Source organism: Struthio camelus, chromosome Z (assembly GCF_040807025.1).
Source record: "Struthio camelus isolate bStrCam1 chromosome Z, bStrCam1.hap1, whole genome shotgun sequence".
NCBI classification, from domain to species: domain Eukaryota; kingdom Metazoa; phylum Chordata; class Aves; order Struthioniformes; family Struthionidae; genus Struthio; species Struthio camelus.
In genome coordinates, this window is record NC_090982.1 from 77902263 (window position 1) to 77924674 (window position 22412).

At 56.9% G+C, this 22412-nt stretch overlaps 2 protein-coding genes across 5 annotated transcripts; both read left to right on the forward strand.

Annotated features, from left to right (window-relative positions):
• The first annotated feature begins 60 nt into the window (after positions 1–60).
• LOC138064383 (stomatin-like protein 2, mitochondrial) lies at positions 61–6265 on the forward strand. The gene is made up of 10 exons (XM_068926595.1): positions 61–179; positions 787–939; positions 1303–1402; positions 2081–2139; positions 2559–2660; positions 3339–3473; positions 4250–4394; positions 4716–4795; positions 5026–5154; positions 5945–6265. The coding sequence occupies exons 1-10, from the start codon at positions 135–137 to the stop codon at positions 6074–6076; spliced, it is 1080 nt and encodes a 359-aa protein (XP_068782696.1). The 5' UTR covers positions 61–134; the 3' UTR covers positions 6077–6265.
• Positions 6266–6398: 133 nt separating this feature from the next.
• On the forward strand, positions 6399–21415 carry LOC138060859 (GPI ethanolamine phosphate transferase 3-like). Of its 4 annotated transcripts, none has more exons than XR_011137622.1 (11): positions 6399–6872; positions 9201–9694; positions 11089–11232; positions 12459–12582; positions 13103–13262; positions 14133–14306; positions 16472–18044; positions 18598–18801; positions 19107–19313; positions 20101–20171; positions 20852–21415. XR_011137622.1 is itself a non-coding variant. In XM_068926577.1 (11 exons), the coding sequence occupies exons 1-11, from the start codon at positions 6706–6708 to the stop codon at positions 20970–20972; spliced, it is 3435 nt and encodes a 1144-aa protein (XP_068782678.1). In that variant the 5' UTR covers positions 6399–6705; the 3' UTR covers positions 20973–21415. The 4 variants fall into 4 exon arrangements, 3 of the variants coding, with proteins under 3 accessions (XP_068782678.1, XP_068782680.1, XP_068782679.1); XM_068926577.1 differs by having other exon boundaries at positions 19111–19313; XM_068926578.1 differs by lacking the exon at positions 6399–6872 and adding an exon at positions 7186–7236 and having other exon boundaries at positions 19111–19313.
• The last annotated feature ends 997 nt before the right edge of the window (positions 21416–22412 follow it).

Below are 22412 nucleotides of genomic sequence, written 5' to 3' on the forward strand. Positions count from 1 at the left end.
CCGGCTCGGCCGGCGCGGAAGCGTTTCCGCGGGGACTCCTTTGAGCCCCGGGCCGCCCCCTCCCGTCGCTTCCGGAGGCGGCGGCGGGCGGAAGTGGCGGGGCCCGGCGGAGCGGCGGCGGCGGCGGCGGCGCGATGCTGGCGCGGGCGGGGCGCGAGGCCGGGCGGGGCCTGCTGCAGGTGGGGCCGGGGGAGCCCCGGGGGGACGGAGGGGGCCGGGGGAGCCGCGTTTGGGGGTAGCGAGGGGGCGGGGGGGGGCTGAGGCCGGGGAGGGCCTGAGCGGTGAGGGGGAGGCCTGGTCTGGGGGGGGGGGAGTGGGGACGGGGAGAGGGGGGCGACCAGGATATAGCTCTGAGCGGGGCAGGGGAGACCCTGTCCCGCTCCTTCCTCTCCCTTGCGGTGTCGGGTGGCTTTGCCCCTCCCGCCCTAAGCGGGGGTGTGAAGGGCAGAGGTAGAGGCGGTGGGCTTCGTACCTCTGCTGGCCTCTGGGGAAGGTCGTGATGCCCGCACCTCCTCTGGAGTCCCTGCGGTCCGGGGCTCGTCCCTGTGGGCACAACCCACGTCCCCTCCCGGTGCGTGCTTGGCGGGGGCTCGACGCCGGTTCCTGCCCCGGTGCATCGGGGCTGGCAACAGCAAGCCCAGACAGGAGAGCACAGGCTGGAAGAGGGTTGTAGCCTGCGAGCAGCAAGGCTGCCCAGTGCAGCACACGGGCAGGAAGGGTTGCGCGAGCAAGTGGAGTCAGGCTCGTAGCTGCAGTTCTTCATCCTATTCCTCTTCCTTTCTCCAGCGCTCCCAACAGCTGAAGCATTTAGCGCGGCTGGCCCCGGCGCCGCAGCGCTGGAACTCAGGCCTGCCCGTGAACATCGGAGTGCTCTTTGTGCCGCAGCAGGAGGCTTGGGTGGTGGAGAGGATGGGCAAGTTCCACCGAATACTCGAGCCTGTAAGGAGCCGCTTTTCTCCCCTTCTGGATTCAGCAGGTTCCTATAGCTGTAGTGAGACATGTACTTTGCACGGGGACTTAGGGGATGGTTGGAGCACCTGCGTTTCTTCTTCTAGATTGCAATTCTTTTGATTGTCTGTGGTCTAATTTTCTTTGGTGGGCTATTGAAAGCAGTGAGAAACCTAAATTCTCCCTGTGCGCGAAGCATGCTTGTTCTGCCTGAAGTATCTGTAGCACGTAGTGCACTTGGGCTTTTTTTGCACAGCCTTTTCTAGTATGGCTGAGCTCTCTGGGTAGAAAAATATGGCCTGGTTTCTGGGCTCAGTGATCTAATCTGAGCCTTAACTACTCTTCTTCTCCCAGGGTTTGAACTTTCTCATCCCTCTGCTGGATCGGATTCGTTATGTGCAGAGTCTCAAGGAAATAGTCATTAACGTCCCAGAGCAGTCTGCCGTTACCCTGGGTAAGGAAAAGCTTCTTTGTCCTGCTCCTTTCCTTTTGCTGCATCTGGGAGGAGCAAGGGAGAGTGCAGGGAAGAATGGAAATGTCCCAGCCTCATACAGTCAGCCCTGTCCTTGGGGATCTGGTTTGACCGTACTAGTGGCATTGTGCCTGGAGGAACCCTAGGAGGTCCCTCTTGCCCTCTTCTCTGGGCTGCTGCTGCCCATTCTCAGCATGGGTTGAGTGGAGGTGGGCAGAAATTCGTTTTTCAGATCTCGGATGTTTTCCAGCATTGAACTAGGAAAAATCTGTCCTCAGTTTTTGTACAAGACCTGTAAAAATTTCAAATCTGTTTAATTGAGGTCTGTCTTTCAATTCCAGTATTAAGGGTTTTTTTTGTTTGCTTCTTTAGTATCTTAAGGTAACTACAGTATAAAATGTTTTGATCTGGAAACTTGAGACTTCTTGTGCGTAAAAACGTCAAAATGAGACATTTTACATGTAGTGTCAGTGCCTTTTTACGAAGCCTTTCACATCAGGAGATCCATTTGAGCTGCTCCCTCTGTCTATGCTGTGTTGCCGACACCGTGAAGGAAGGGGACGGCCCTGCCCAGCTCTGCTAATTCTGTCAGGGGAGGGAGCTTTTGCTGTTGCTTTACTTTGCTGCTCCATTGAGGGATATGCCATTCTTTCCTGGCAGATAATGTCACCTTGCAGATTGATGGTGTGCTCTATCTGCGGGTCATGGACCCTTACAAGGTACCGTCCCCGTTCTGCTAAGACCCATCCTAAACCTAGAGGCATGAAGCAACTTTCAGCCTCTGGGAGCCTGTGACTGCTCCAGGCCTGGTCTGTGTGTGGTGCGTCGCCCAGCCAGCTGCCTTGGCAGACCCTTGGGGGCAGCACGCCCAGCTCTCCTGGCTCACTTTTCTAAAACGTGCGCTTCAGCCTCTGTCCGACACGCTGTGCCCTGCGAGGCTGGGGGGCTGAGCACCCCGTTCCCTGGGGCCTCTCTGTGAGAGGGAAGAGGGGAAGGCAGATCTTGGCTCCAGGTTCTGCTTTTCCTTGGCAGGGGTGTTTGTGGTAGGCTTCTGGCCTTAGTGCTGTTTGCTGGTTCTGCCTCTTTGAGGGTCTCTTTCAGCACCCCCACAAATTCTTTTGTTTTTCCTGCTGTCCAGGCCAGTTACGGGGTGGAGGATCCTGAGTACGCAGTGACCCAGCTGGCCCAGACTACCATGAGATCTGAACTGGGCAAACTCTCCCTCGACAGAGTCTTCCGGGTGAGCTGGGGGAGGGGTCACGGAGCTGCCCGCTTGTAGCAGCATCTCTCAAATCCTTGCAGGGCCTGTGCGGACAGTCTGATGCACTTAACAGCAAAACTCCCTTCACTTAACAGCAAAACTCCCTTTGCTTGGAGTGCTTCTGGCATCCTCTTCAGTTGGCCTGTCAGCATTGGACCCTTTGGGGATGGGTCTTGCTTCGATTGTTCTGTTTGATGGGAGCTGTTTTTGCTCTGTCCTGGGTTAGTCAGAAAAGACAATGGGTGGTGTGTGCCCAGACCCGGCTGATTTGGCTTTGTCCTTCTTGAGTCAGTGGCTCTTTGCTCCAGGCCCAGTGATGAGCTGGCTGGACCCGGCTCAGGGTATCTAAAACCCTTGTGCTGCGTATGTGGATAGAAGCAGGCGCTGTTTGTGCTCCTGGGAGGTGTTTATATCCAGATGTACACCAGATGTTTGCTTCTCACCAGTTCCAGCTTTGGGCACTGCCTGCCCCAGGAGAAGGCGACTCCTACTCGTGTGAAATGTGGGAAGAGCTTGGCCCTGCTTTGCCCCTGTGGAACTCGGGTTTTCTGGATGACCTTGGCCCATGAAGGGAGGTGTCTGACTGTTTCCCTTCTGACCCCTATCTCATGCTGCGCTCCTCTCTCTCCTCTCTGCCGTTTCTTTTGTGCCTCACAGGAGCGTGAGTCCCTCAATGCCAGCATTGTGGATGCCATCAACCAGGCCTCAGACTACTGGGGCATCCGGTGTTTGCGTTATGAGATCAAGGATATCCACGTGCCCCCGCGCGTGAAGGAATCCATGCAGATGCAGGTTTGGTGGTCTGGGGCAGACTGGAATGAGAGCAAAGCCTCCCCTCCCATGCAGCATAGCTTTTCTCCTTCCAGAGCTGGTTGCCTAGGGCTCTCCTGCAGTGAGGGAAGTTGTGAGCGCTTTGACTTCGGCTGCGAACATATGGCTATTGAACAGATAATACCCATCCTTATTTCTGCAGTGGTGGCCCCTGCCTCGTACACACGAGCCCTGCCAGCAACCCTTAAAATCCCTAGGGCTCTGAAGGCAGCAAATCCCAGAGCTTGGAGAGTCTCCTCTTGAGAAAACCTGGGAGCTAGATCCCAGGGCTAGTATTGGCCTTGAGCTGCTTGCCCCGCTGGAACGGGAGGAGGGGGAAGCATGCTATCTGGTTAAATGTGACCTAGGCTGCATAGGGTTGCGCGGGCCAACGGGTCAATGCTTGCTCTTGGAAGCAACTTCTTATTGCTGTGGGTGTTGCCCACACCCTGGCGGTGCCCAGCGCTGTTACAGGGAGCACCCTGCACTAGGTCGCTGTGGCAGAAGGAAGAGGACACCCAGTATCGTGGTAGCATGGCATATTGTGGTCTGGGCTCACCACTGCAGTGAGCTGAGCCTGGGAAGGAGAACTATCCCTCCCTGGGGCTCACTCAGTGTTTCATGGCCATGTTCTCGTCCCCTGCTCAGCCATGCTTGCCAAAGCAGGGGCATGGGAGCGTGCCCTTGCTGTGCTTGCCCCATGGACGGGATGTCCCCAGACTGGCCGTGGCAGGTGGACATCCAACCTGTGTTTGCAGGTGGAGGCAGAGCGACGGAAGCGGGCAACAGTGCTGGAGTCAGAGGGGACCCGGGAATCTGCTATCAACGTGGCTGAGGGGCAGAAGCAGGCCCAGATCCTGGCGTCAGAAGCTGAAAAGGCCGAACAGATCAACAAAGCTGCTGGTAGTGCCTTGGCCTAGAACGTGCCATGAGCGCCAGGCCCTAGGGGGATCTGTAGTCCTCTGTACTGAGGGGGAACGCTCTCTGGGAGCAAGCTGCACCGCTTTCCGTGTGCTCCGCTGGGCTGCCCAGCAAGCCAGGTTCTCCCCTGGCCGCTTTGGCTGATTCCTCCCCGCTGGGGCCCTCGGGCTGTGCTCTGGCTGGTGTTGCTGCCCTGCAGACTGGGGCAGCAGGAGGTGCGTTGCAGGGAGGATCGTTGTGAGGGGAGACTTCATGTGTGTGAAGTGGCAGCTCTGACGTGCGCTCTGCCGTGCTTCGTTCCAGGAGAAGCCAACGCCATGCTGGTCAAGGCCAGGGCCAAGGCTGAGGCTATTCAGCTCCTGGCAGCTGCTCTGGCACAGCAGGTGAGTGGTGGCTCCTTGGGGCAGCCAAAGCGTTGGTGCTAGCACTGGGGGAGGTAGACCCGAGGCTAGGGCAGCGCCTGGCTTTCCCTGGGACACTCCCTGTCACCTCCATTGGCAGCAAGGAGCTTTGCAGTCTTGTAAGCTGCTGCTGGAGCAGGGCATTTTGGAGGTGTGGGTGTGGATGTGCTCTTGGTGGCTCATCATCTTGCTGATGAGCCCTCTCTCCCCAGCATGGCAACGCAGCCGCCTCTCTTTCTGTGGCTGAGCAGTACGTGAGCGCCTTCTCCAAGCTTGCCAAAGACTCCAACACAGTCCTGCTGCCAGCCAACACCGGTGACGTCACCAACATGGTTGCGCAGGTCAGTGTGGTCAGAGGGACCTTGTCTCCTTTCCCAGAGTTAGCCAGAGCACGAGGGAAGTGAAGGTGACAGTGTGACAGCCCCTAGCTATTGTGGTGGAGGCGGTGGTGCCAGTAAAGGAGAGATGTGGAGAAGAGGAGGAATTTGGCCCAGTGGGTGGGTTTGAAATTAATTGATTTCCCAGCTGTGGGCTGGAATACCTGCTTCACAGCACTCTGGGGCAGCAGGAGGGTCTCTGCTGTGGCAATCCCTGGCTGGGCCTGAGGGCCTGCGTGGGGGCTGGCCTGAGCCTGCTTGTGGCAATAGCAGACAGGACCCTTCCCTCCACCCCACCTGAAATAGAGGCTGGCTGAAATAGGCCAGCTGCAGTGGGCTGAAATACAAGGCTGACTTTCTCCCTGTCTCTTTGGGGTGTAAATTTACTTCTTTCTTGTCCGTCCCTATGCCTTGAGCAGGACTGAACGTGGAACAAGGGTTCAGGTCATCTCCTGAAGGCACCTTTGTGCACTGGCAGGAGGTGCTCTTAGCAGGGCTTTCTTATGTTGCGGCGTAGCGTGGCAGCATCGAGGCCTTGAACGTAGGCTGTTTAGAGGCTGTTGTATCCCTGCCTGCCCTGTGGGGCCTGCACTGTCACAGTCCTACTGCATGTCCTTTCTTGTCCTGCCACGGCCCTGCAGCAAGGACATTTCCTGCTGTCCCCCAGGACCCTCTCCAGAGACAGGCTGACTTCCCTCTGCCAGTAGTGCCCAGTTTCTCCTCTCCTCCCTGATGGCTCTTTCACTCCCCGCAGGCCCTGGGCATCTACAGCACGCTGACCAAGCCACAAGCTGTGAAGACCCAGGACGAGATACCTCCAGTCCACAAGGGCCCCCAGCCCCCCAGCGCGGAGGTGCTTAAGGTGGAACAGGTGAACTCCAGCTAGCAGGGCTGGAAGGATACTGGACATACTGCTGTGGCAGCACCCCAAGGGAGGGGGATCCAAGTCCAGGGCCTTCCAGGCTACAGGGGATCCTGTTCTGCTGCTGCCCTCCCCAGTCAGACGCTTTTCTTCCTCTTTTGGTTCTTATTTTGTATTTGGATTTAATCATGTAATAAAGGAAATGGCACTGGTGCTGCAGCGCATCCTCCTGGCACTTGGGAGCGGGACCCGCTGTGTACTGGGGCAACGAGGCACGGTTTGAGACCGTGTCCATCCTAATCCTGCCGGTTGCTCCAGTGGCTGCATACGAAGGCATGATGGTCGGCAAGAGGAGCCCTGGGATCCGTCTCCGGGGATATGGGCTCCCCGTCGTGGCCGATTGAGTTCCTGCACATCCTGAACCTGGCAGCCTTCGTCTGCTCGTTCTCGCGGTGCCTTTAGCTCTTGCTGTTATCACTCAGAGAACCCGGCCAGCCTCAGGGAAGCAAGAGGGGGCCGGTTCCGGTGTTAATCCTGAGCGATTAGTTTTGTCTCGGAGGTGTTCACCCACCTCCAGAGGGGAGCAGGCCGGGAATTTGGTTGGATTTAGCCTGGCTGAATGCCAGCGGCGAAGGAACAGCGAGGCCCTCGCAATGCCGAGGGACGAGTCCCCGAGGGCCACGAGAGCTGCTGCCCTGGAAGAAGAGCTCTGGGCCGAGACCAACTGGCCGGAGAGCGGACTTAGCCTGGAAAGTGGCTTTGTAAGAGCTGTGGGGGGCTCGGGAGCTGCCAGGCGGGTTAGGAACGGAGCTGAGCGAAGGTGCGTGGGACAGCGCAGGGCCCCGCTGCTGGGGTCGGTGCGCGGTCAGGGCCTGAGAGGAGACGCTCCCCCGAGCCTGGTTGAAGGGAGGGTGGAGGAAAGGAGAAGCCAGGGCGGGAAGGGCCACGCTCGCTGCTCGCCGCTCGGTGAAACAGCGATTTGGGCTCGGGCGTGCTGCGGCTCGGCGCCGTCGGGGGGGGGGGGGGGGGGGCGAGCCCGAAAGGGGGTGGGGGGGGAGCCCCGCGCCCGGCCGCCAGGGGGCGCTGCCGCCGCCGCCCGCCCGCCGCCGCCGCCGCTCTTGGCCCACGGCCGCGCGCGCGCTTCCGGCGGAGGCGGCGGCTCACGCCGGGCCCGGCGGCCGCAGGTGGGAGGGGAGCGCGGGGCGGCGGGGCGCGGGCCGTGCCGGGGGGCGGGAGGGGCGTCGGGGTGGTGGGGGTGTGCGGGCCTCCGAGGGGTGTCGGGGGTGGTGGGGGTGTGCGGGCCTCCGAGGGGTGTCGGGGGGCGGGAGGGGTGTCGGGGTGGTGGGGGTGTGCGGGCCTCCGAGGGGTATCAGGGGGGTGGGAGGGGTGTCGGGGTGGTGGGGGTGTGCGGGCCTCCGAGGGGTGTCGGGGTGGTGGGGGTGTGCGGGCCTCCGAGGGGTGTCGGGGGGGTGGGAGGGGTGTCGGGGTGGTGGGGGTGTGCGGGCCTCCGAGGGGTGTCGGGGGTCGGAAGGGGTGTCGGGGTGGTGGGGGTGTGCGGGCCTCCGAGGGGTGTCGGGGGTGGTGGGGGTGTGCGGGCCTCCGAGGGGTGTCGGGGGGGTGGGAGGGGCGTCGGGGTGGTGGGGGTGTGCGGGCCTCCGAGGGGTGTCCGGGGGTCGGGAGGGGCGTCGGGGTGGTGAGGGTGTGCGGGCCTCCGAGGGGTGTCGGGGGGGTGGGAGGGGCGTCGGGGTGGTGAGGGTGTGCGGGCCTCCGAGGGGTGTCGGGGGGCGGGAGGGGTGTCGGGGGTGGTGGGGGTGTGCGGGCCTCCGAGGGGTGTCGGGGGGCGGGAGGGGTGTCGAGGTGGTGGGGGTGTGCGGGCCTCCGAGGGGTGTCGGGGGGCGGGAGGGGTGTCGGGGGTGGTGGGGGTGTGCGGGCCTCCGAGGGGTGTCGGGGGGCGGGAGGGGTGTCGGGGGTGGTGGGGGTGTGCGGGCCTCCGAGGGGTGTCGGGGGGCGGGAGGGGTGTCGGGGGTGGTGGGGGTGTGCGGGCCTCCGAGGGGTGTCGGGGGGCGGGAGGGGTGTCGGGGGTGGTGGGGGTGTGCGGGCCTCCGAGGGGTGTCGGGGGGCGGGAGGGGTGTCGGGGGTGGTGGGGGTGTGCGGGCCTCCGAGGGGTGTCGGGGGGGCGGGAGGGGTGTCGGGGGTGGTGGGGGTGTGCGGGCCTCCGAGGGGTGTCGGGGGGCGGGAGGGGTGTCGGGGTGGTGGGGGTGTGCGGGCCTCCGAGGGGTGGTGGGGGTGTGCGGGCCTCCGAGGGGTGTCGGGGGGCGGGAGGGGTGTCGGGGTGGTGGGGGTGTGCGGGCCTCCGAGGGGTGTCAGGGGGGCGGAAGGGGCGTCGGGGTGCTGGTGCTTTCTAGGGCTCCGAGGGGTGTCGGGGTGCTGGTGATGTCTGGGGCTCCAAGAGGTGTTGGGGGGTGGGAGGGGTGTCGGGGTGCTGGCAGTGTCCGGGGCTCCGAGGGGTCTCAGGTGGGTGAGAGGAGTATCGGAGTGCTGGGACGTTGCTGTGCTGGACAAGGGGTTGGGGGGGGTGTGCAAGGGGCCTGGCGGGTGGGAGAGTTGTCAGGCTGCCCAGCGGTGGCTGGGGGGTACAAGGGTGGCTGAGGTGCAGTGTGGCGGCTGGGGTGTAGGAAGGGGAATAAGGAGACCCGCTGGTTAGTCAGGGAGATTGGGGTTGTAAGGGTTGTTAGGGTTGTTGGGGAGTACGAGAGATGACAGGGCACAGCGTGGTGACTGAGGGGCAGGAAGGGTGTCAGGGTGCTGGGTGGTGGCTCTGGGGTAGGAGGGAGGTTGGGGATGAGGGTAGCTGGGGATTGGAAGGGTGTTGGGGTGCTAGGTGGTGGTTGGGGGTACAAGGGGTGGTGGTTGGAGACTACGCAAGGTGTCAGGCAGTAACCCAGCGAGTATGAGGGAGGCTGGTGTCAGGGCAGAGGATGATGGCTGGGGGGGCTCTGAGGAGTATCAGGGCACAGCAGGATGTGAGGGGTGTTAGGGTGCAGGACAGTGCAGGGATGGGGGGCGACCAGGTTCTGGCAGGGGCAGGTTGGGGGTACCTGGCCCAGATTGACCATCGGGGGCTGAATGTTCCTGTCCTTCCCTGCAGGATGCAGCGGTGGCCAGTCCTGCTCTTCCTGGCCTGGGTCTGCTTTCTTTTCTTTGCTGGTATCGGGCTCTTCATGAGTGGCTTCCTGCTCACCCGGATTGAGCTTGCCAACAGCAGTTCCTGCTCAGACCCCCTCACACCACCACCTTGGGACAGGCAGAGCCTCCCGCCGGGCTCCTGCTGGATGCCCCAGCGCTTTTCTAAGGCTGTGCTAGTCATCATTGATGCCCTCCGGTTTGAGTTTGCCTGGTTCAACCCGGCCAATGTGAGCCCACTGCCATATGAGAACAAGCTGAGTTTCCTGCACCACCTAGCAACCTCCCAGCCCCGTCATGCCCGCCTCTACCGCTTCCGAGCCGATCCCCCCACTGCCACCATGCAGCGCATCAAGGGCCTCACCACCGGCTCGTTGCCGACTTTCATCGACGTGGGTAGCAACTTTGCCACCTATGCAATCCAGGAGGACAACCTGCTGGCACAGCTGGTGCAGAACGGTATGTGTGCTGGGGGTGGAGTCCGGCTGGGAGAGGCCATGCATAAAGCCCAGGTCAGCATTTGTGTGGGACCTTTAATCCTCTCTTCCCCTGGGAAGGGGACCGGGTGCAACACCTCAACCCTTTCACTCAAGGGTCCTTGGCTGAAGACCACAGGGGTCTCAGTCAGCGTGGTCACGCAGGCAGGGTTTCTCTGCCTTGTGCTGGGGGTGAGAGGCAGCTGTAACCTTGGGTAGAATTTCTTCAAAGACAATGAGAGAACAGGTAATAACAGCCGTACTAATGGTGACTGTTGCAAGGTCACCGCCAGGAGCCGCTCTGGGAAGCCAAGGGCATTGCCAATCAGTCGTGTTTGCATTCAGGTGAGATGCACAAGGCGGGAGGAGCCGGTGCCAGGTACGCTGTGGAGGTGTCACGCAGGCAGCAGGCCTGCCCAGCCAGCCGCCTGCGAGTGTTAGGCAACTACCTTATCTCACTCTCTATGTAATTTGGTGCTGCATGCATATATTTAGAGAGCGCAGCTTTAAAGAGCATCTTGTTAGGGTGGGACGATGGAGTAGAGAAAAAGGGACAGGGTGCAGTCCTGTGAGACCCAGAGAGATTCCCTTCCAGGGCTCCAGCTGGCACAAATACCAGTAGTGCCTGTGCCTAGGATGGGGTGACACTACTGAGTTGTCAGCTCCCCATGTACGAGGGTAAGATGGGCAAATGCAGTAAATCATCAGTAGTGAAAAATGCTAGAAGGAAACCCCGTGCTGTAGCAGCAGCTGCAGAGGAGACAGTTCCTGCTCCCAAACTGAAATCGCTCTGAAATCCCGGAGGGGGTAGCTGGCAATAGGTAGGAGAAGCAGAGTGAAGACAATTGGAAACATCCGTGCTTTTGCCTTCTCTGCATTTGCAAAACCACTGCTGTCGTGTTTAAAGTCTGAGCCTAGGACTGAAGGCTTCTGCCCAGCCCCTGTCTGTCTGTAGCCATCTTTTGTCTTGTATTCTACAGTGTGACTGTGAGGCCTTTGGTTTGAGACAGGAGGGTTCTTTCCTGCGCTTCCCTTCGTAAGTGCTGCAGTGATACAAATAAGTAACTTTTTAGCCTGTTCAATCCATGGATCTTTCAGCTGAGGGGACATGTCAGAGCTTAATGATAGGTGATGAGGTTGAGCTGCTGGATTTGGTGCTGGGACCACTTGTAGGCTTAGGAACAGGGCTAACCGTTCCCCACATTCAGATTTGTTGACAACCAGCTGGAGTTTTTAATTGTCAGTCACTTCAAGTGTGGGTGGGAGAAGAGCTCCAGACCCTGTCCTGGATCTGCCCAGACTCTTTGCACTAGTGTGGATATGAGCATGACTCCAGCAGGCTCCTTGCTCTGATTAATTCCTTTCTTGCTTCCCCAGGAAGGAGAGTGGTCTTCATGGGAGACGACACTTGGGAAGGACTCTTCCCCAATAAGTTTTTCCGCTCGTATTTCTTCCCTTCTTTTAATGTGAAGGATCTTCATACTGTGGATGATGGGATCCTGCAGCATCTCTATCCAACTGGTAAGCAGCTCTTCCCCAGGGGCCAGCTGCACCTTTATGTTATGCTGGGGTCCTAGTGCAAATTTGGGGTAGAACTGAAGAGTTTTTTCTTTTCTGGAGTGGCAGCGGGCAGTCATACCTGCTTGTGGCTGTAGCCCATGGACTACAGTGCCCTAGCTGGATTTCCACAGATAAGCCAGCTTTCAGGGATGACAAGCCATTTCTCTAAATGCCTCTCCTCCATTTGGGAGAGGACACAGCTTGTTAGGACTCGTCCACAGTTTAGGCTTCTATAGCTGTCCTAGAAATACACTGCTAGGATGGAGCAGGAAGGACGTCTCTTTCTTCAAACTTAACCTTGAAGGGGCCATTTGATCTGTGGCTGCCTGGGCAGGCCCACAGTGCTATAGGAAATACTCACCTGGAGCAGCTACTGGAGTGGGAGGCTGACGCACAGCACTGCTCTCAGCAGGATATTTGTGGCTCCCAGTCTTGGGGAGAGGGTGAAATGTGACACTGGTGTATGAATTTTAGGTAATTTCAGACTTCTCTTTGAGGCCCTAGGACTAAGGGGAACGCACCTTGTTTAGTCTGTGTATAAATCTAAGTAAACAAAGATTGCAATGGTCTTTCATGAGGAAGGTGGAAAAGTTGCCCCAGTGGTGAGTTCCACCTTGTGGGAGAAATGCAATTAGTCATTTAACTGCAAATAAGTTGGTTCTCATGTGTGGAGATCCTGGAGCAAACAGGAAGGGCCAGAAGTAACTTAATAGATGAGGACAGTCTTGGTGCACCAGGCCCTTGTCCTGGGTGGGACACGAAGGGGCACATTGATGAGTCTGACCTAAAACGTCTCTGGGAAAGGGCTGGAGTTCTGAGTTCTCCTTTTCCTGACCCTCTCCTTGGTTTAGCTCGGTTTGTCATTCTGAGTTAAGTGTATTTCAAGGTAACTTGGGTAACATTGGGCCATTCCTCTCCTGAGGGGCGGTGAATGAAAAACATGGATATTGGCTTGCTTGCTGGGTGTCCAGCTGCCCTCAGCGTTGCACCAGGGCACCTACAGACCGATAGGGTGCCTTCATTGCATGCCTGTACTGGCCTGCTTGACCACTGGGATTGAAGAGGGCATGAGGGGAAGAAACGGGTATTTCCAAAGGCACTCAGAAAGCTCTGGCAGGAGGAGCCAGCAGTAGGGCACTTGTCCAAATCCCAGGCTAGCATCTGATAAGGCTCCTCTTATTCTGCAGTGGATGATGGTGAATGGGACTTGCTGATTGCTCACTTCCTTGGTGTGGACCACTGTGGGCACAAACATGGACCTGACCATCCTGAAATGGCTAAGAAGCTCACTCAGATGAATGAGATGCTCAGGTGATCGGAGTGGCTGTGGGGGTTTAGCAGCTTGCCTCTTTCTTCGCCCAGACTGGTGGGGTTTTCCTCAAGTGTTTACAGACACAGAGGGCAACAGAGAACACGTATTGTGCCGGTTACCACAGAGAACGGCTTTGACCAGCGGCAGCTGGCACCCCAGCTGTGCCACAGGGCAGTGTCAGTGCATGTGTGTTCATGTTGGAGTGACAAATCCAAAGTAAGATCAGCCTGAAACTTGTTCCTGGCGACATCCCTTCTGAATTGTCTGATGCATATGTTGCCCTGGGACCTGGGTGTTCATTCTTGCTAGCTACATCTACAAGGGCTTTTGTCAGTTTGAGTGGGAAAAAAGGTTGATTCCTTGATCAGTTGGTACAGCTCTGAAGCAGCACTTAGTTTTGTTCAGCTCTTTGTGTAGGCCTCACCTCCATGGTGCACGCAGTTTGGCGGAGATACGTCCTCTCTCAGCTGTGCAACCAGGGCAGAGGGTTGGGGTTGACCTTCTTTATCCTGGTGACAGGTCCTTGGTAGATCATCTGGGAAATGACACCCTGCTTCTGGTGGCTGGGGACCATGGCATGACGGAGACTGGAGACCATGGTGGGAACAGCGAGAAAGAAGTGAATGCAGCACTGTTTGTGTACAGCAAAACACCCCTATTTGGCACCGGCCCTCCCGAGGTGAGAGGATGTTGATGCTTAGGGAATTTTAGGCTACTGCCTGAGGTGACCTCCAGGGAGAAAACTGCATCCTGGGGTTACAGAGAGTAGCAGTTCGATGAGGATTGTTCAGATTGAGAGGGCCAGGGAGTCTGTCACCCTTCCTGAGAGAACAGGGGAAAGTCTGACACAGGATGCAGATAGTGTAAGTTTAAAAGATAGGAATGTGATTAACGTCAGTTTCTGTTGAACAAAATCCATCTTATTGATTAGTAAAAAAATCTGATCGCAAAAACAGACTGCAGATGGGGTGAATGCAGGTTCTGTTGGGCTGTTTCACTTCTGTAGTAAATCTTTAGCACTTGGCTTGCTGCAGGGCTGAATGAGTGACAGGGCAGACAGCTCCCCTCAGGCCTCCAGGAGAGGGTTGGGATGGGGACGGGGCTTTACCTTCAACCTTAGAGGGCAGTGAGTGACCTGTATGTGGGGCCAGTGTTTGGAACCCATGTTCAGGCCTTTCAGCTGTGCTAAAGCAAGGCCAGGTGAGCTACCAGACAGCCTGGGTCAAATGCAGTTCCCAGAAGGCATCCTCCTCTTGCAGAGCACTCAGGGAGGAGTGAGCTGTGCCTGTGGTTTCCCCTGTATTTTTGCCCCTTCCTGGCCTCCCTGGTGTCTCCTTAGAACAGGGCTGCCTTCCCCACTGCTGGGCCTTTTCATGGGGCAGTGACAGCTGCAGGGCATCCTTCCAGATCCAGGCTAGCGGAGGGCATGACAGAGCATGGGTTTGGTGTCCCATGTGTGTGCCCAGCTGGCTGTGCCCTCTCTGGCCTGAGTGGAAAACCATGTTTTTGAGCTTTTTCCACTTTCCCGATTCCTCTGCTGTCTCTCCAGGAGCCTGAGGCCATTCCCCAGGTGAACCTGGTGCCCACTGTGGCCTTGCTGCTGGGTATGCCCATTCCCTACAGTAACATCGGGGAGGTGATGGCTGAGCTGTTCCCTGGGGATGGCGACGCTGTGTCTGCAGCCTTGCAGCAGCTTTCAGTCTATCACGTCAATGCCAAGCAGGTATGGCCGGGGTCGTCTTAGCTTCTTTTCCTGTTGTGTGGGTGGGCAACAGAAGGGCGAGACTGGCTGACAGTCATGGGGTAGTGCTAAGGGCTGAGCCATGGGGTCCTGACCGTTTTGGGAACTCGCAGCCCGCTATGCCTCATATGGGAGCTCTCAGACAAGCTCTTTGACACTGATTTATGGCAATGCTAAGCAGTACCTACTGCAGGCCTCCTTATTGAACTGGAGGGCAAGAGGAGTTGCTTTTTAAGGGCCCACCTCTTCTGTTTGGTGGGGGGTGGGACAGTGTTATCTTCATGGGGAAGTTAATTCAAAGAGTTACCTCCTTGTGGAGTTTGCTCCAGGAGAAGGCAGCGCCGCTTTCCCAAAAGAGATATGGGAGATCCAGTTTAGTACTTGGTGATGAGCACTATGGTTTAGAAAATCACTGATCTGAAAGTTGGTATGTACTTCTGGATAAGGTTTGGTCCCAGGTGATCAGTGGTGGATTTAGTCATGTGGGAAAGATGGTTCCTCAAAGGTGAGGAAAACTAGGGGCAGGTTTCATTAATGGAGATTCGAAAGTACAAATGGATGTTTTGATGCTTCTTCAATTCTGGAGGAGAAACAGTTTTAGCTAAAAAGTTATTTTAATTCAGTGATAAAAGGAAAGCAGCAATGAAGGATTAAATAAAACAAACGCTGCATAATAAGAGAGTAAAGTGGGATGGTAGAGAAGGATCGGTTTACACCTAGTGCTGCAAAATACAGAACCCCCACAGCTGAATGATGGCTGGCTGGCTGGGCCAAGATTGTGAGTGACTGAGAATATACCAGGCATAAAAGAAGCCCAGGCAATGGAACAAGGCCGTGCACCAGGGCGTGTCTGCATGTTTTTATGGAGGGCTGTCTGGTGCAGCTCCTGGCCTGTCACAGGATCACATTTGCTGCGCATGTATTGTGTTACACAGCCTGTTTCTCATGTAAGACCCTACTTGACTTTGAGAGACCCCTGGATTGCTAGAAGCACACTCCTGGCCCAAGAATAACTCCTCTGGCCCCCAGTCAGCTTCCTGGTGTACCTGTGGGGCTTTTCAGGGAAGAAGCCAAACCAGCGTAGGCCCCGTTTTGGGTCTAGTGGCCTGGCTACAACCCCTCACATGTAGTTTGGATGCCGTTGGTGCAAGTCAGGGAAGAGCTGGAGACCATGTGATTGCTAGTGGGGAGGCAGAAGCGTTCAGCATCTCTGCTGTGTATTTATAGAGAAGAAGGGTGCTTTGTCATTGAAGGATGATAGTGTACTTTCCTGTCCATTAGTCACAACAAATATTGATCATCTGTTAGCAGTTAATATTATCCAGTCCTGCCTATTTAAATGTTTGCACTCAGTTGTCAGAGGAGGTTTCTGGCTTGATCACAATTTTGAACAAGGCATACCAGGGAGCTCATGCAAGCCTGGGAGAAAGCTAGTGGGTGTGTTTGCTGTTGTGGGCAGGGGCAGGCTGATTCTGCCTGTGCTCGGAGGCAACTGGAAGCCACGGGAATGTATCAGTGCAGGTCTGGGCTTGGGCGGATCTGCATCGCTGAGCAGCTGGATGTTTGCACAGGTGCTTCGCCCTGGTAATGCCCTTTACAGCTTTGGGATCATAGCTGGCTCTGTTCCTGCTGGCTTGAAGTGGAGGCAGAATGAGCTTTCCTGAGCTTATGGGACAGTGGGTTAGTGTTCTCATATTCAAAAAGGGAACAGTTTGGCCTGATTAGCTAAAAGCTGTTCAATTTGCTGTCTGCGCTCAGAAAAATATTGGAAAAGCTGACACTGGGCTCAGGTTAATAGCTAGTAGTGACTTGAACTTCTTCGGGAAGTTTGCCTCTTGTTATCCAAGGCTAATGTATACCAATGTGCGCCAGAAGTACACCTAGCAAGTTAAGAACTGGGTAGCTGAGAGGTGTAGGTGTATTTGTCAGGATGGATATGTCACTTTAGAGGTGTGTGACTTTAGCCAAATGACTATTTCCTGCTGGTCACACCTTGTGTTTGGGTGAGCAGTCCCAGGCGATACTGCCAAGGTCTATCCCAGCAGGGGTTGGCAGATCAGGGCTGTTTCCATTCTGAAGATGGCAGTGAAATTCCTTTCCCAGGGGTCCTAGTGTTGTTGTCTGACCCTGTGTCCCTTCTCCTATAGGTGGACCGCTTCCTGCGTTCCTACTCGCTGGTGGCTCAGGACCTGCCAGCAGAGCAGCTCCAGCACCTGCAGGAGCTCTTCTCCGGCGCTGTGGAGGAGCACGCTCAGCTCTTGGCCCAGTTGCAGGAGGCAATGCTGGTGTCTCCGGAGCTGGAATCCAGGCTGAGAAATCTGATCGGTCGCTTCCAGCTCTACCTGCGGGAGGCACGGGCTGTGTGCACCCAGTCCTGGGCCCGCTTCCACCCCCTGCGTATGGTGGCGGGCTGCACCCTCATCGCCGCTTCCTGCTTGCTCTGTTACGTGACCTCGGAGCTGGCGACAGCGTCGGACTCTTTCTATCGCAGCTGCCTCCTGTACCCACTGCTTTGGGGCCTGGTGGTGGCTGTTCTGCTTGGGCTGGCCTGTACTTTCACCCAGGAGGGGCTGGATCTCCTCCTGGTGTCATCATGGGCAGCTGCAGTTTCTCAGGTGGCCTTCTTCTGGCGCTGGTGGGGCCGGCAGCCCAAGCGAGCCCGTTTGGCGGGCAGCCAGCCACCCTTGGCCAGCGTTGGCCTGAGGCAGCAGGTACAAGCATGGCTGGGGCTGGCCTTCCCCATGGGCATTCTCCTCTTCCGCTGTGGAGCCATGTTCTCCGATAGCTTTGTGGTGGCTGAGGCCCGAGTGGCCCCGTTCCTGTTGGCCTCCCTGGTGGTGTTGCTGATAGGGAAACTCCATTGGGATGGTCACTTGACCGTGCCAGAAGGCCCCAAGCAGCAGCTTCTTGGCTTTTCCTCTTACCGTAAAGAGAGCTGGTACCTGCTGTACCTCGTGGCCGTGCTTCTGGTCTGCGTGCGCCTCTCCGTTTTTTTCCACCAGTGCCGTGAGGAAATCCCCCAGTGCCAGCCCTCTCTTTTCCTCGCCCCCCTTGCCAGCCTGAGGAACACACGGGCCAAGAACCTCTTCTACCTCCTGTGCGTGGCCTCGCTGGTCGGGCTGGTCTGTGTGGTGCGGTGGTGGCTGCGGCACTACGGCAACCTGAACAGCTCAGACCCCGTCGTGCTCTTTGTGCGCTGGGGTTTCCCACTGGTTGCCATCTGCATTGCCTGTTATTGGGCCGTTGCCTCCAGCGCTGAGGACTCACTCGGCAAGCTGCAGGAGCTGGTGCAGGTGGCACTTGTTGCCTTTCCGTGGGCTGTCTACGGGCTGGTGTCCGTGGGGCTGCTGCTCTTGCTGTGCAATCCCATGACGGTGTTTGCAAAGGACACACGGGAGTCAGCAGGACCCATCGTCACCCCCTACCTGGGGGTTCCCAGCTCTGAAGTTGACTTCCTCCACGTCATCCCTCAGATCTACAGGAGGATGCAGGAGTCCCTGAAGAGCCGCCTGGAGCGGGGCAGCTGCAAGGCCACAGTTGCAGCCTACGGGCTGGGCAGCGTGTACTCAGCAGCCTTGGTCATAGCACTTACCCTGCTGGGCTTCCTCTTGCTGCTTCTGCACAGTGAGCGGCTGAGTCTTGCCTTCCTGCTCCTCTTTCTGGAGGCCTTCATGCTGCTGCACATCCACAGCCGTGCCAGAAGCCTTGCTGGAGATGCTGGTGAGTCAACGCTCAGCAAAGCATCCTCTGGATGTGTGTTAGGCTGTGGCCTGGGCTTTGTCTTCAGTGGCCTCTTCTTATTCCCATTGGGAGAGGCAGGGCCCAGTTTCTGCTCCCAGGGAATGGGCGTGCACTGGTTTTCGCTCCTGTGTTTTACAAGAGCTGCTTAAATCCCCTGATAGAAGATGCACATGCAGCAGGGATGCAGCATGGGAGGAGGAAGAGGAGGTCCTTGTGTCAGGGAAGGGGGTTCTTCACCCATCGCTGCTCCCCAGGGTGCGAGCAGCCACCAAACCCCATCGCTGCTGGCAGAGCCCCGGGAGCAGGGCAGAGCATGGAAGGGATGCCTGGCCACTCACCGTTCCCTGTGCTGGGAGCCTGACTAGTTTCTGTCTCAGAAGAGAGAGGGAAGGAAACCTGGAAGGAAACACAATATGCTTTTTTGGACTGTCGATCTCTCTCGATCCTCAATGCTGATATCTCTTTCTCTCTCTCTCTCTCTCTCTCTCTCTCTCTGCCTCTCTGCCTCTCTGTCTCTGTCTCTCTCTCTCAGAGCCTTTTTCAGTGCCCTGGCATGCAGTCATCTCCTGGCTCCTTGCTGCTTCCCAGTTCTTCTATTCCACAGGCCACCAGCCCATCTTCCCAGCCATCCATTGGAACGCAGCCTTTGTGGGCTTCCACCTTGACCACAGCACAAACCTCCTGCCCGCTGTCCTGGTGGGCGCCAACACGTTTGCCTCCCATATCCTCTTTGCAGGTAAATCAATTTCTTCCTGGGCTGCGAAGCCTCAGCAGGCACAGCTCCCTGCTCTGTCTGGTCTGGAGGCCTGCAGGCTTAGCAGAAGGTGATGGAGGCTCTAGCACCAGCTGAACAGCAGCATCTTCACTGTCCCCTCCAGGGGCCACAGAGCTGCCCATGGTCTGCAGCCTCCGTGAAGTTGTGCCTGACGAGCAAACTGGAGCTGGCACATATGCTTCCTGCACGCCCAGGGCGCGATGGCAGAGCCCACGCTGCTCCTCACCTCTAGGCTCCCAGTAACTTCCTGTGCCTTTGTCCTCGAGGTAGTCGGCTGCCCTCTGCTCCTGCTTTGGCCCTTTGTGTGTGAGACGCCCAGCTCACAGAAGAGGAAGCCCAAGAATGAGCCCCGGGAGGAGCTGCATAAAGAAGAGGAGCACATGATGGAGATGAGGCTGCGGGAGTCCCCGGAGAGGTTCTCTGCTGCTCTGCTGCAGCTGGGCCTGAAGTACCTCTTCGTCCTCGGGATGCAGGTATTGGCAGATGCAGATGGCTGTAGGGAAGGCTGTCCAAGAGGAGAATGGTGTGTTATCAGAGCCCCAAGGCACCTTGACATGAGGAAGGGGTCAGCCAGGGCAGAGACGGGCCCAGGGTTGATATGTCTGGTTGCAGGGGAAGGTCAGCTGCACAGGCCCTCTTCTCAGCACTGCCATTTGCTCTTTGCTTTGGGAAAGGCTCCAACAGGGAAGCAGCAATACAGATTAGGCTGCTTTTCATATCCACCTTTGCAGAGTGGGAGCATCTGTTCAGAAGCTGCAGGGTTATAATCCTGCTTCCCCTCTTTCTGACCATGCATATCCATTTGCACTGGCTCTGGTTCTCATTTGATCCAACGTTGTGGTGATGTAGGGAGCTGAACAGCAGAAAACTTATCCCATGAAAGAAATGAAAAGCTTTCTGGGGTTTAGCCCATCAAATCATCTCTCTGTGTGCAAGGGAAGGGGCAAGCCCTTACAACAGGAGAACAGCAACACCCCTCTCAGTGAGCTGTTAAGTCAGCTTATCCACAGTGTGAGTCCTCCCCTGTGCTGTCCTGGACTGGCCCTTTTCTTGGAGGGCCTGTATGTGTCACAGGCTGTTTGTCTTTCCTGGTTTGAGGCCACAATGGAAGAGTATCCTCTCTGGGATGCATATTTCTGATGTGTACTGTACTAGCCCCTCAGGTGTGCATGGTTTAGCACCAGTTTCCAATGTGCATCCATTGCCCAGGAGGTCTCTCCAGAGTCGCTTGTAACTTGTTTTTCCTGGTCTCCCCCACAGCTTCTGGCCTGTGTTTGTGCAGCTATGATCCTCAGGAGGCATCTCATGGTCTGGAAGGTCTTTGCCCCAAAGTAAGTCCCAGGAGTTGCTCTAATGCTGGATTAGGGCTCTTGTGCCCAAGCTCTCAACTGGTGTGTGTAGACAATAAGGCCAGAGGGGTGTGATCATTCTTGTAAGACTTCCTACCTAGCAGAGGCTATAGGACTGTCCTGAATTAATTCCAGCTTTGAGTCTAGAAGCTGATCTTGAACTAAAGCAAAGAAATTTTTTCTTGTCTTGATTTGTGAGGACATGCAGAGCCTACCATGTACCTGGTAGGCTGTCTGAGTGGGAATAGCCATAGGACCGTGGGATCCCCAGACTGGCCAGAATGGTCCTGCCAGGCAGGGGCAATGAGTGGGAGAATATTCAGGGCAGGGAGCCAAATATAGAGCTACCAGACCAGAAATGAGAAGCTAGTAGGCATGGGCTAGTAGGAGCATGGGAAGTCCTTGGGCTCTTAAAGTTTCCAAATCCCTCCTAGCTGTCTTCCTGAATGCCCTCTAGATCAGTAACTGGAAGGAAGGAACTTGAAGCCTGCTGGGCTTCCAGGTTGCAGGTAGCATCCACTGCTGGGGGGTGAATGTAATCAGGTTTTAGGATCTGGGATCCTCTTGCTGTCAGGAAAGTCATTCCGCTGGGAGTGAGGGTAACAGCTTGTCTTTGCAGGCATGCTGGCTGTGATACCTCACTGTGTCTGTTGTGCCCACAGGTTCCTCTTTGAAGCACTGGGCTTCATGGTCAGCAGCATCTGCCTCCTGCTGGGGATCTCCCTGGTGATGCGTGTGGACTGTGCGGTCAGTACCTGGTTCAGCCAGCTTCAGCTCAGGTAGCGTTGGAGATGTGGGGAGCCTGTCCTGCTCATCGGCCGAGGCTGTGGTTGTTGTCTCCCTGCCTCCCGGGGCCTGGAGGGATCCTAGAGCCACCAGCAACGAGTGCCTGTCGACAGCAGTCAGGGATTATCCCCAGCTCCCAGCCTCAAGCACTGCACAAAAGGACTGTTGCCAGCTGTTCCCTGCTCTTTGCGATGCTCTGCGGGGAGCATGTTTCTCAGCAGTTGGAGTTAGAGCTCTTGTTGGGCATTTGTTAGCAGCAGAGGAGTCTGCTGCAGGAGGCCAAGAAGCAAGAGTCCTGAAGTGCTCCTCTGGAGAAGCGCCAGCAAGGGGTCTTGCTGCTACTTTCCTGACAAGTCTGCCCACTGTGCAGCTGGTAGGCTTCAGCAGCTGGCGTGCTGCCCGGGATGTGTTACCTTGCTAAGACAGTGACCTGCTGGAAGGGGCGCCTGCTGAGGAGGGGAGGGAAGGGAGGAGAGGGAAGGCTCCAACTCAGCCCTGTCACTGGGTCCTGCAGCCATCGCCTCTTCTCTCTTCCTTGCGCGCTTAGTTTTCATGCTTGAATCAAAGTGCACATGATCATATATGTACAGTAGTCCGTTGGGGCTCAGTGGCAGCTGCTCTGCTCCAGCTGTAGAGTCAGTTGGTTGCTCTGCGGTAAGCCGTGCTCACTACCATTTTGGTCTTTCTCAACCCTGCTGAAGGGCCCTGTTGGGCCGAGGGGGCCAGGTTGGGTTGTCTCATACAGTGTGAAACAGGCTCAGCTTGTTGGAAGGGTGACAGCAGAGAACTGTGTCTGTGACTGAGAACCCCTGCACGAGTGGGCTCTGCCTGTTGGCTATCCACACAGACTGGCTATAGCAGTCAGGGTTCCCGATCTCTGCCTGAGCTTGTTGCGGTGGGATGCTGGCTGTTGATTGGGAACAGCTGAATTGCAGCAGGATGTGGTGATGGAGCATTTGACCCATTTCCATATTGGCTAATGTCAGGAGGAAAGGGGAGCCTAGAATAGCTGTCCTAACTCTGCAGGAGTAGCTTTGGTGTGGGCACTGGTGCCTGGGGAGAGCTGCTTGAAAGCCCTTAGGAAGGGATAACTTTTCTGCAAGGTGATCTAACCCATTGGTATCTACATGTGCGCCTGAGGTTATGTCACCTTGAAAGGATCCCCGGCACTGCAGATTATAGCATTTGTGATCCAATATATGGTGCTTCTCTCCCTCTTGACCGTGGTGTTCTGCATGGGACTCTGTGCTGCAAGTGAGCTATCATAATTCTGCTCTTGACTGCTTGCAGTCAGGAGGGGTTGTATTCCTTTCTTTATGTGCAGAGGTAAAGGATGGTGACCACGGTGCCTGGCCACATTCCAGTCAAATTGCCCCTGCAGTTTCGATGGGAGTTGGGATTCCTTACTCCCTGCCCTGAACCACTGTGTGGCGTTAT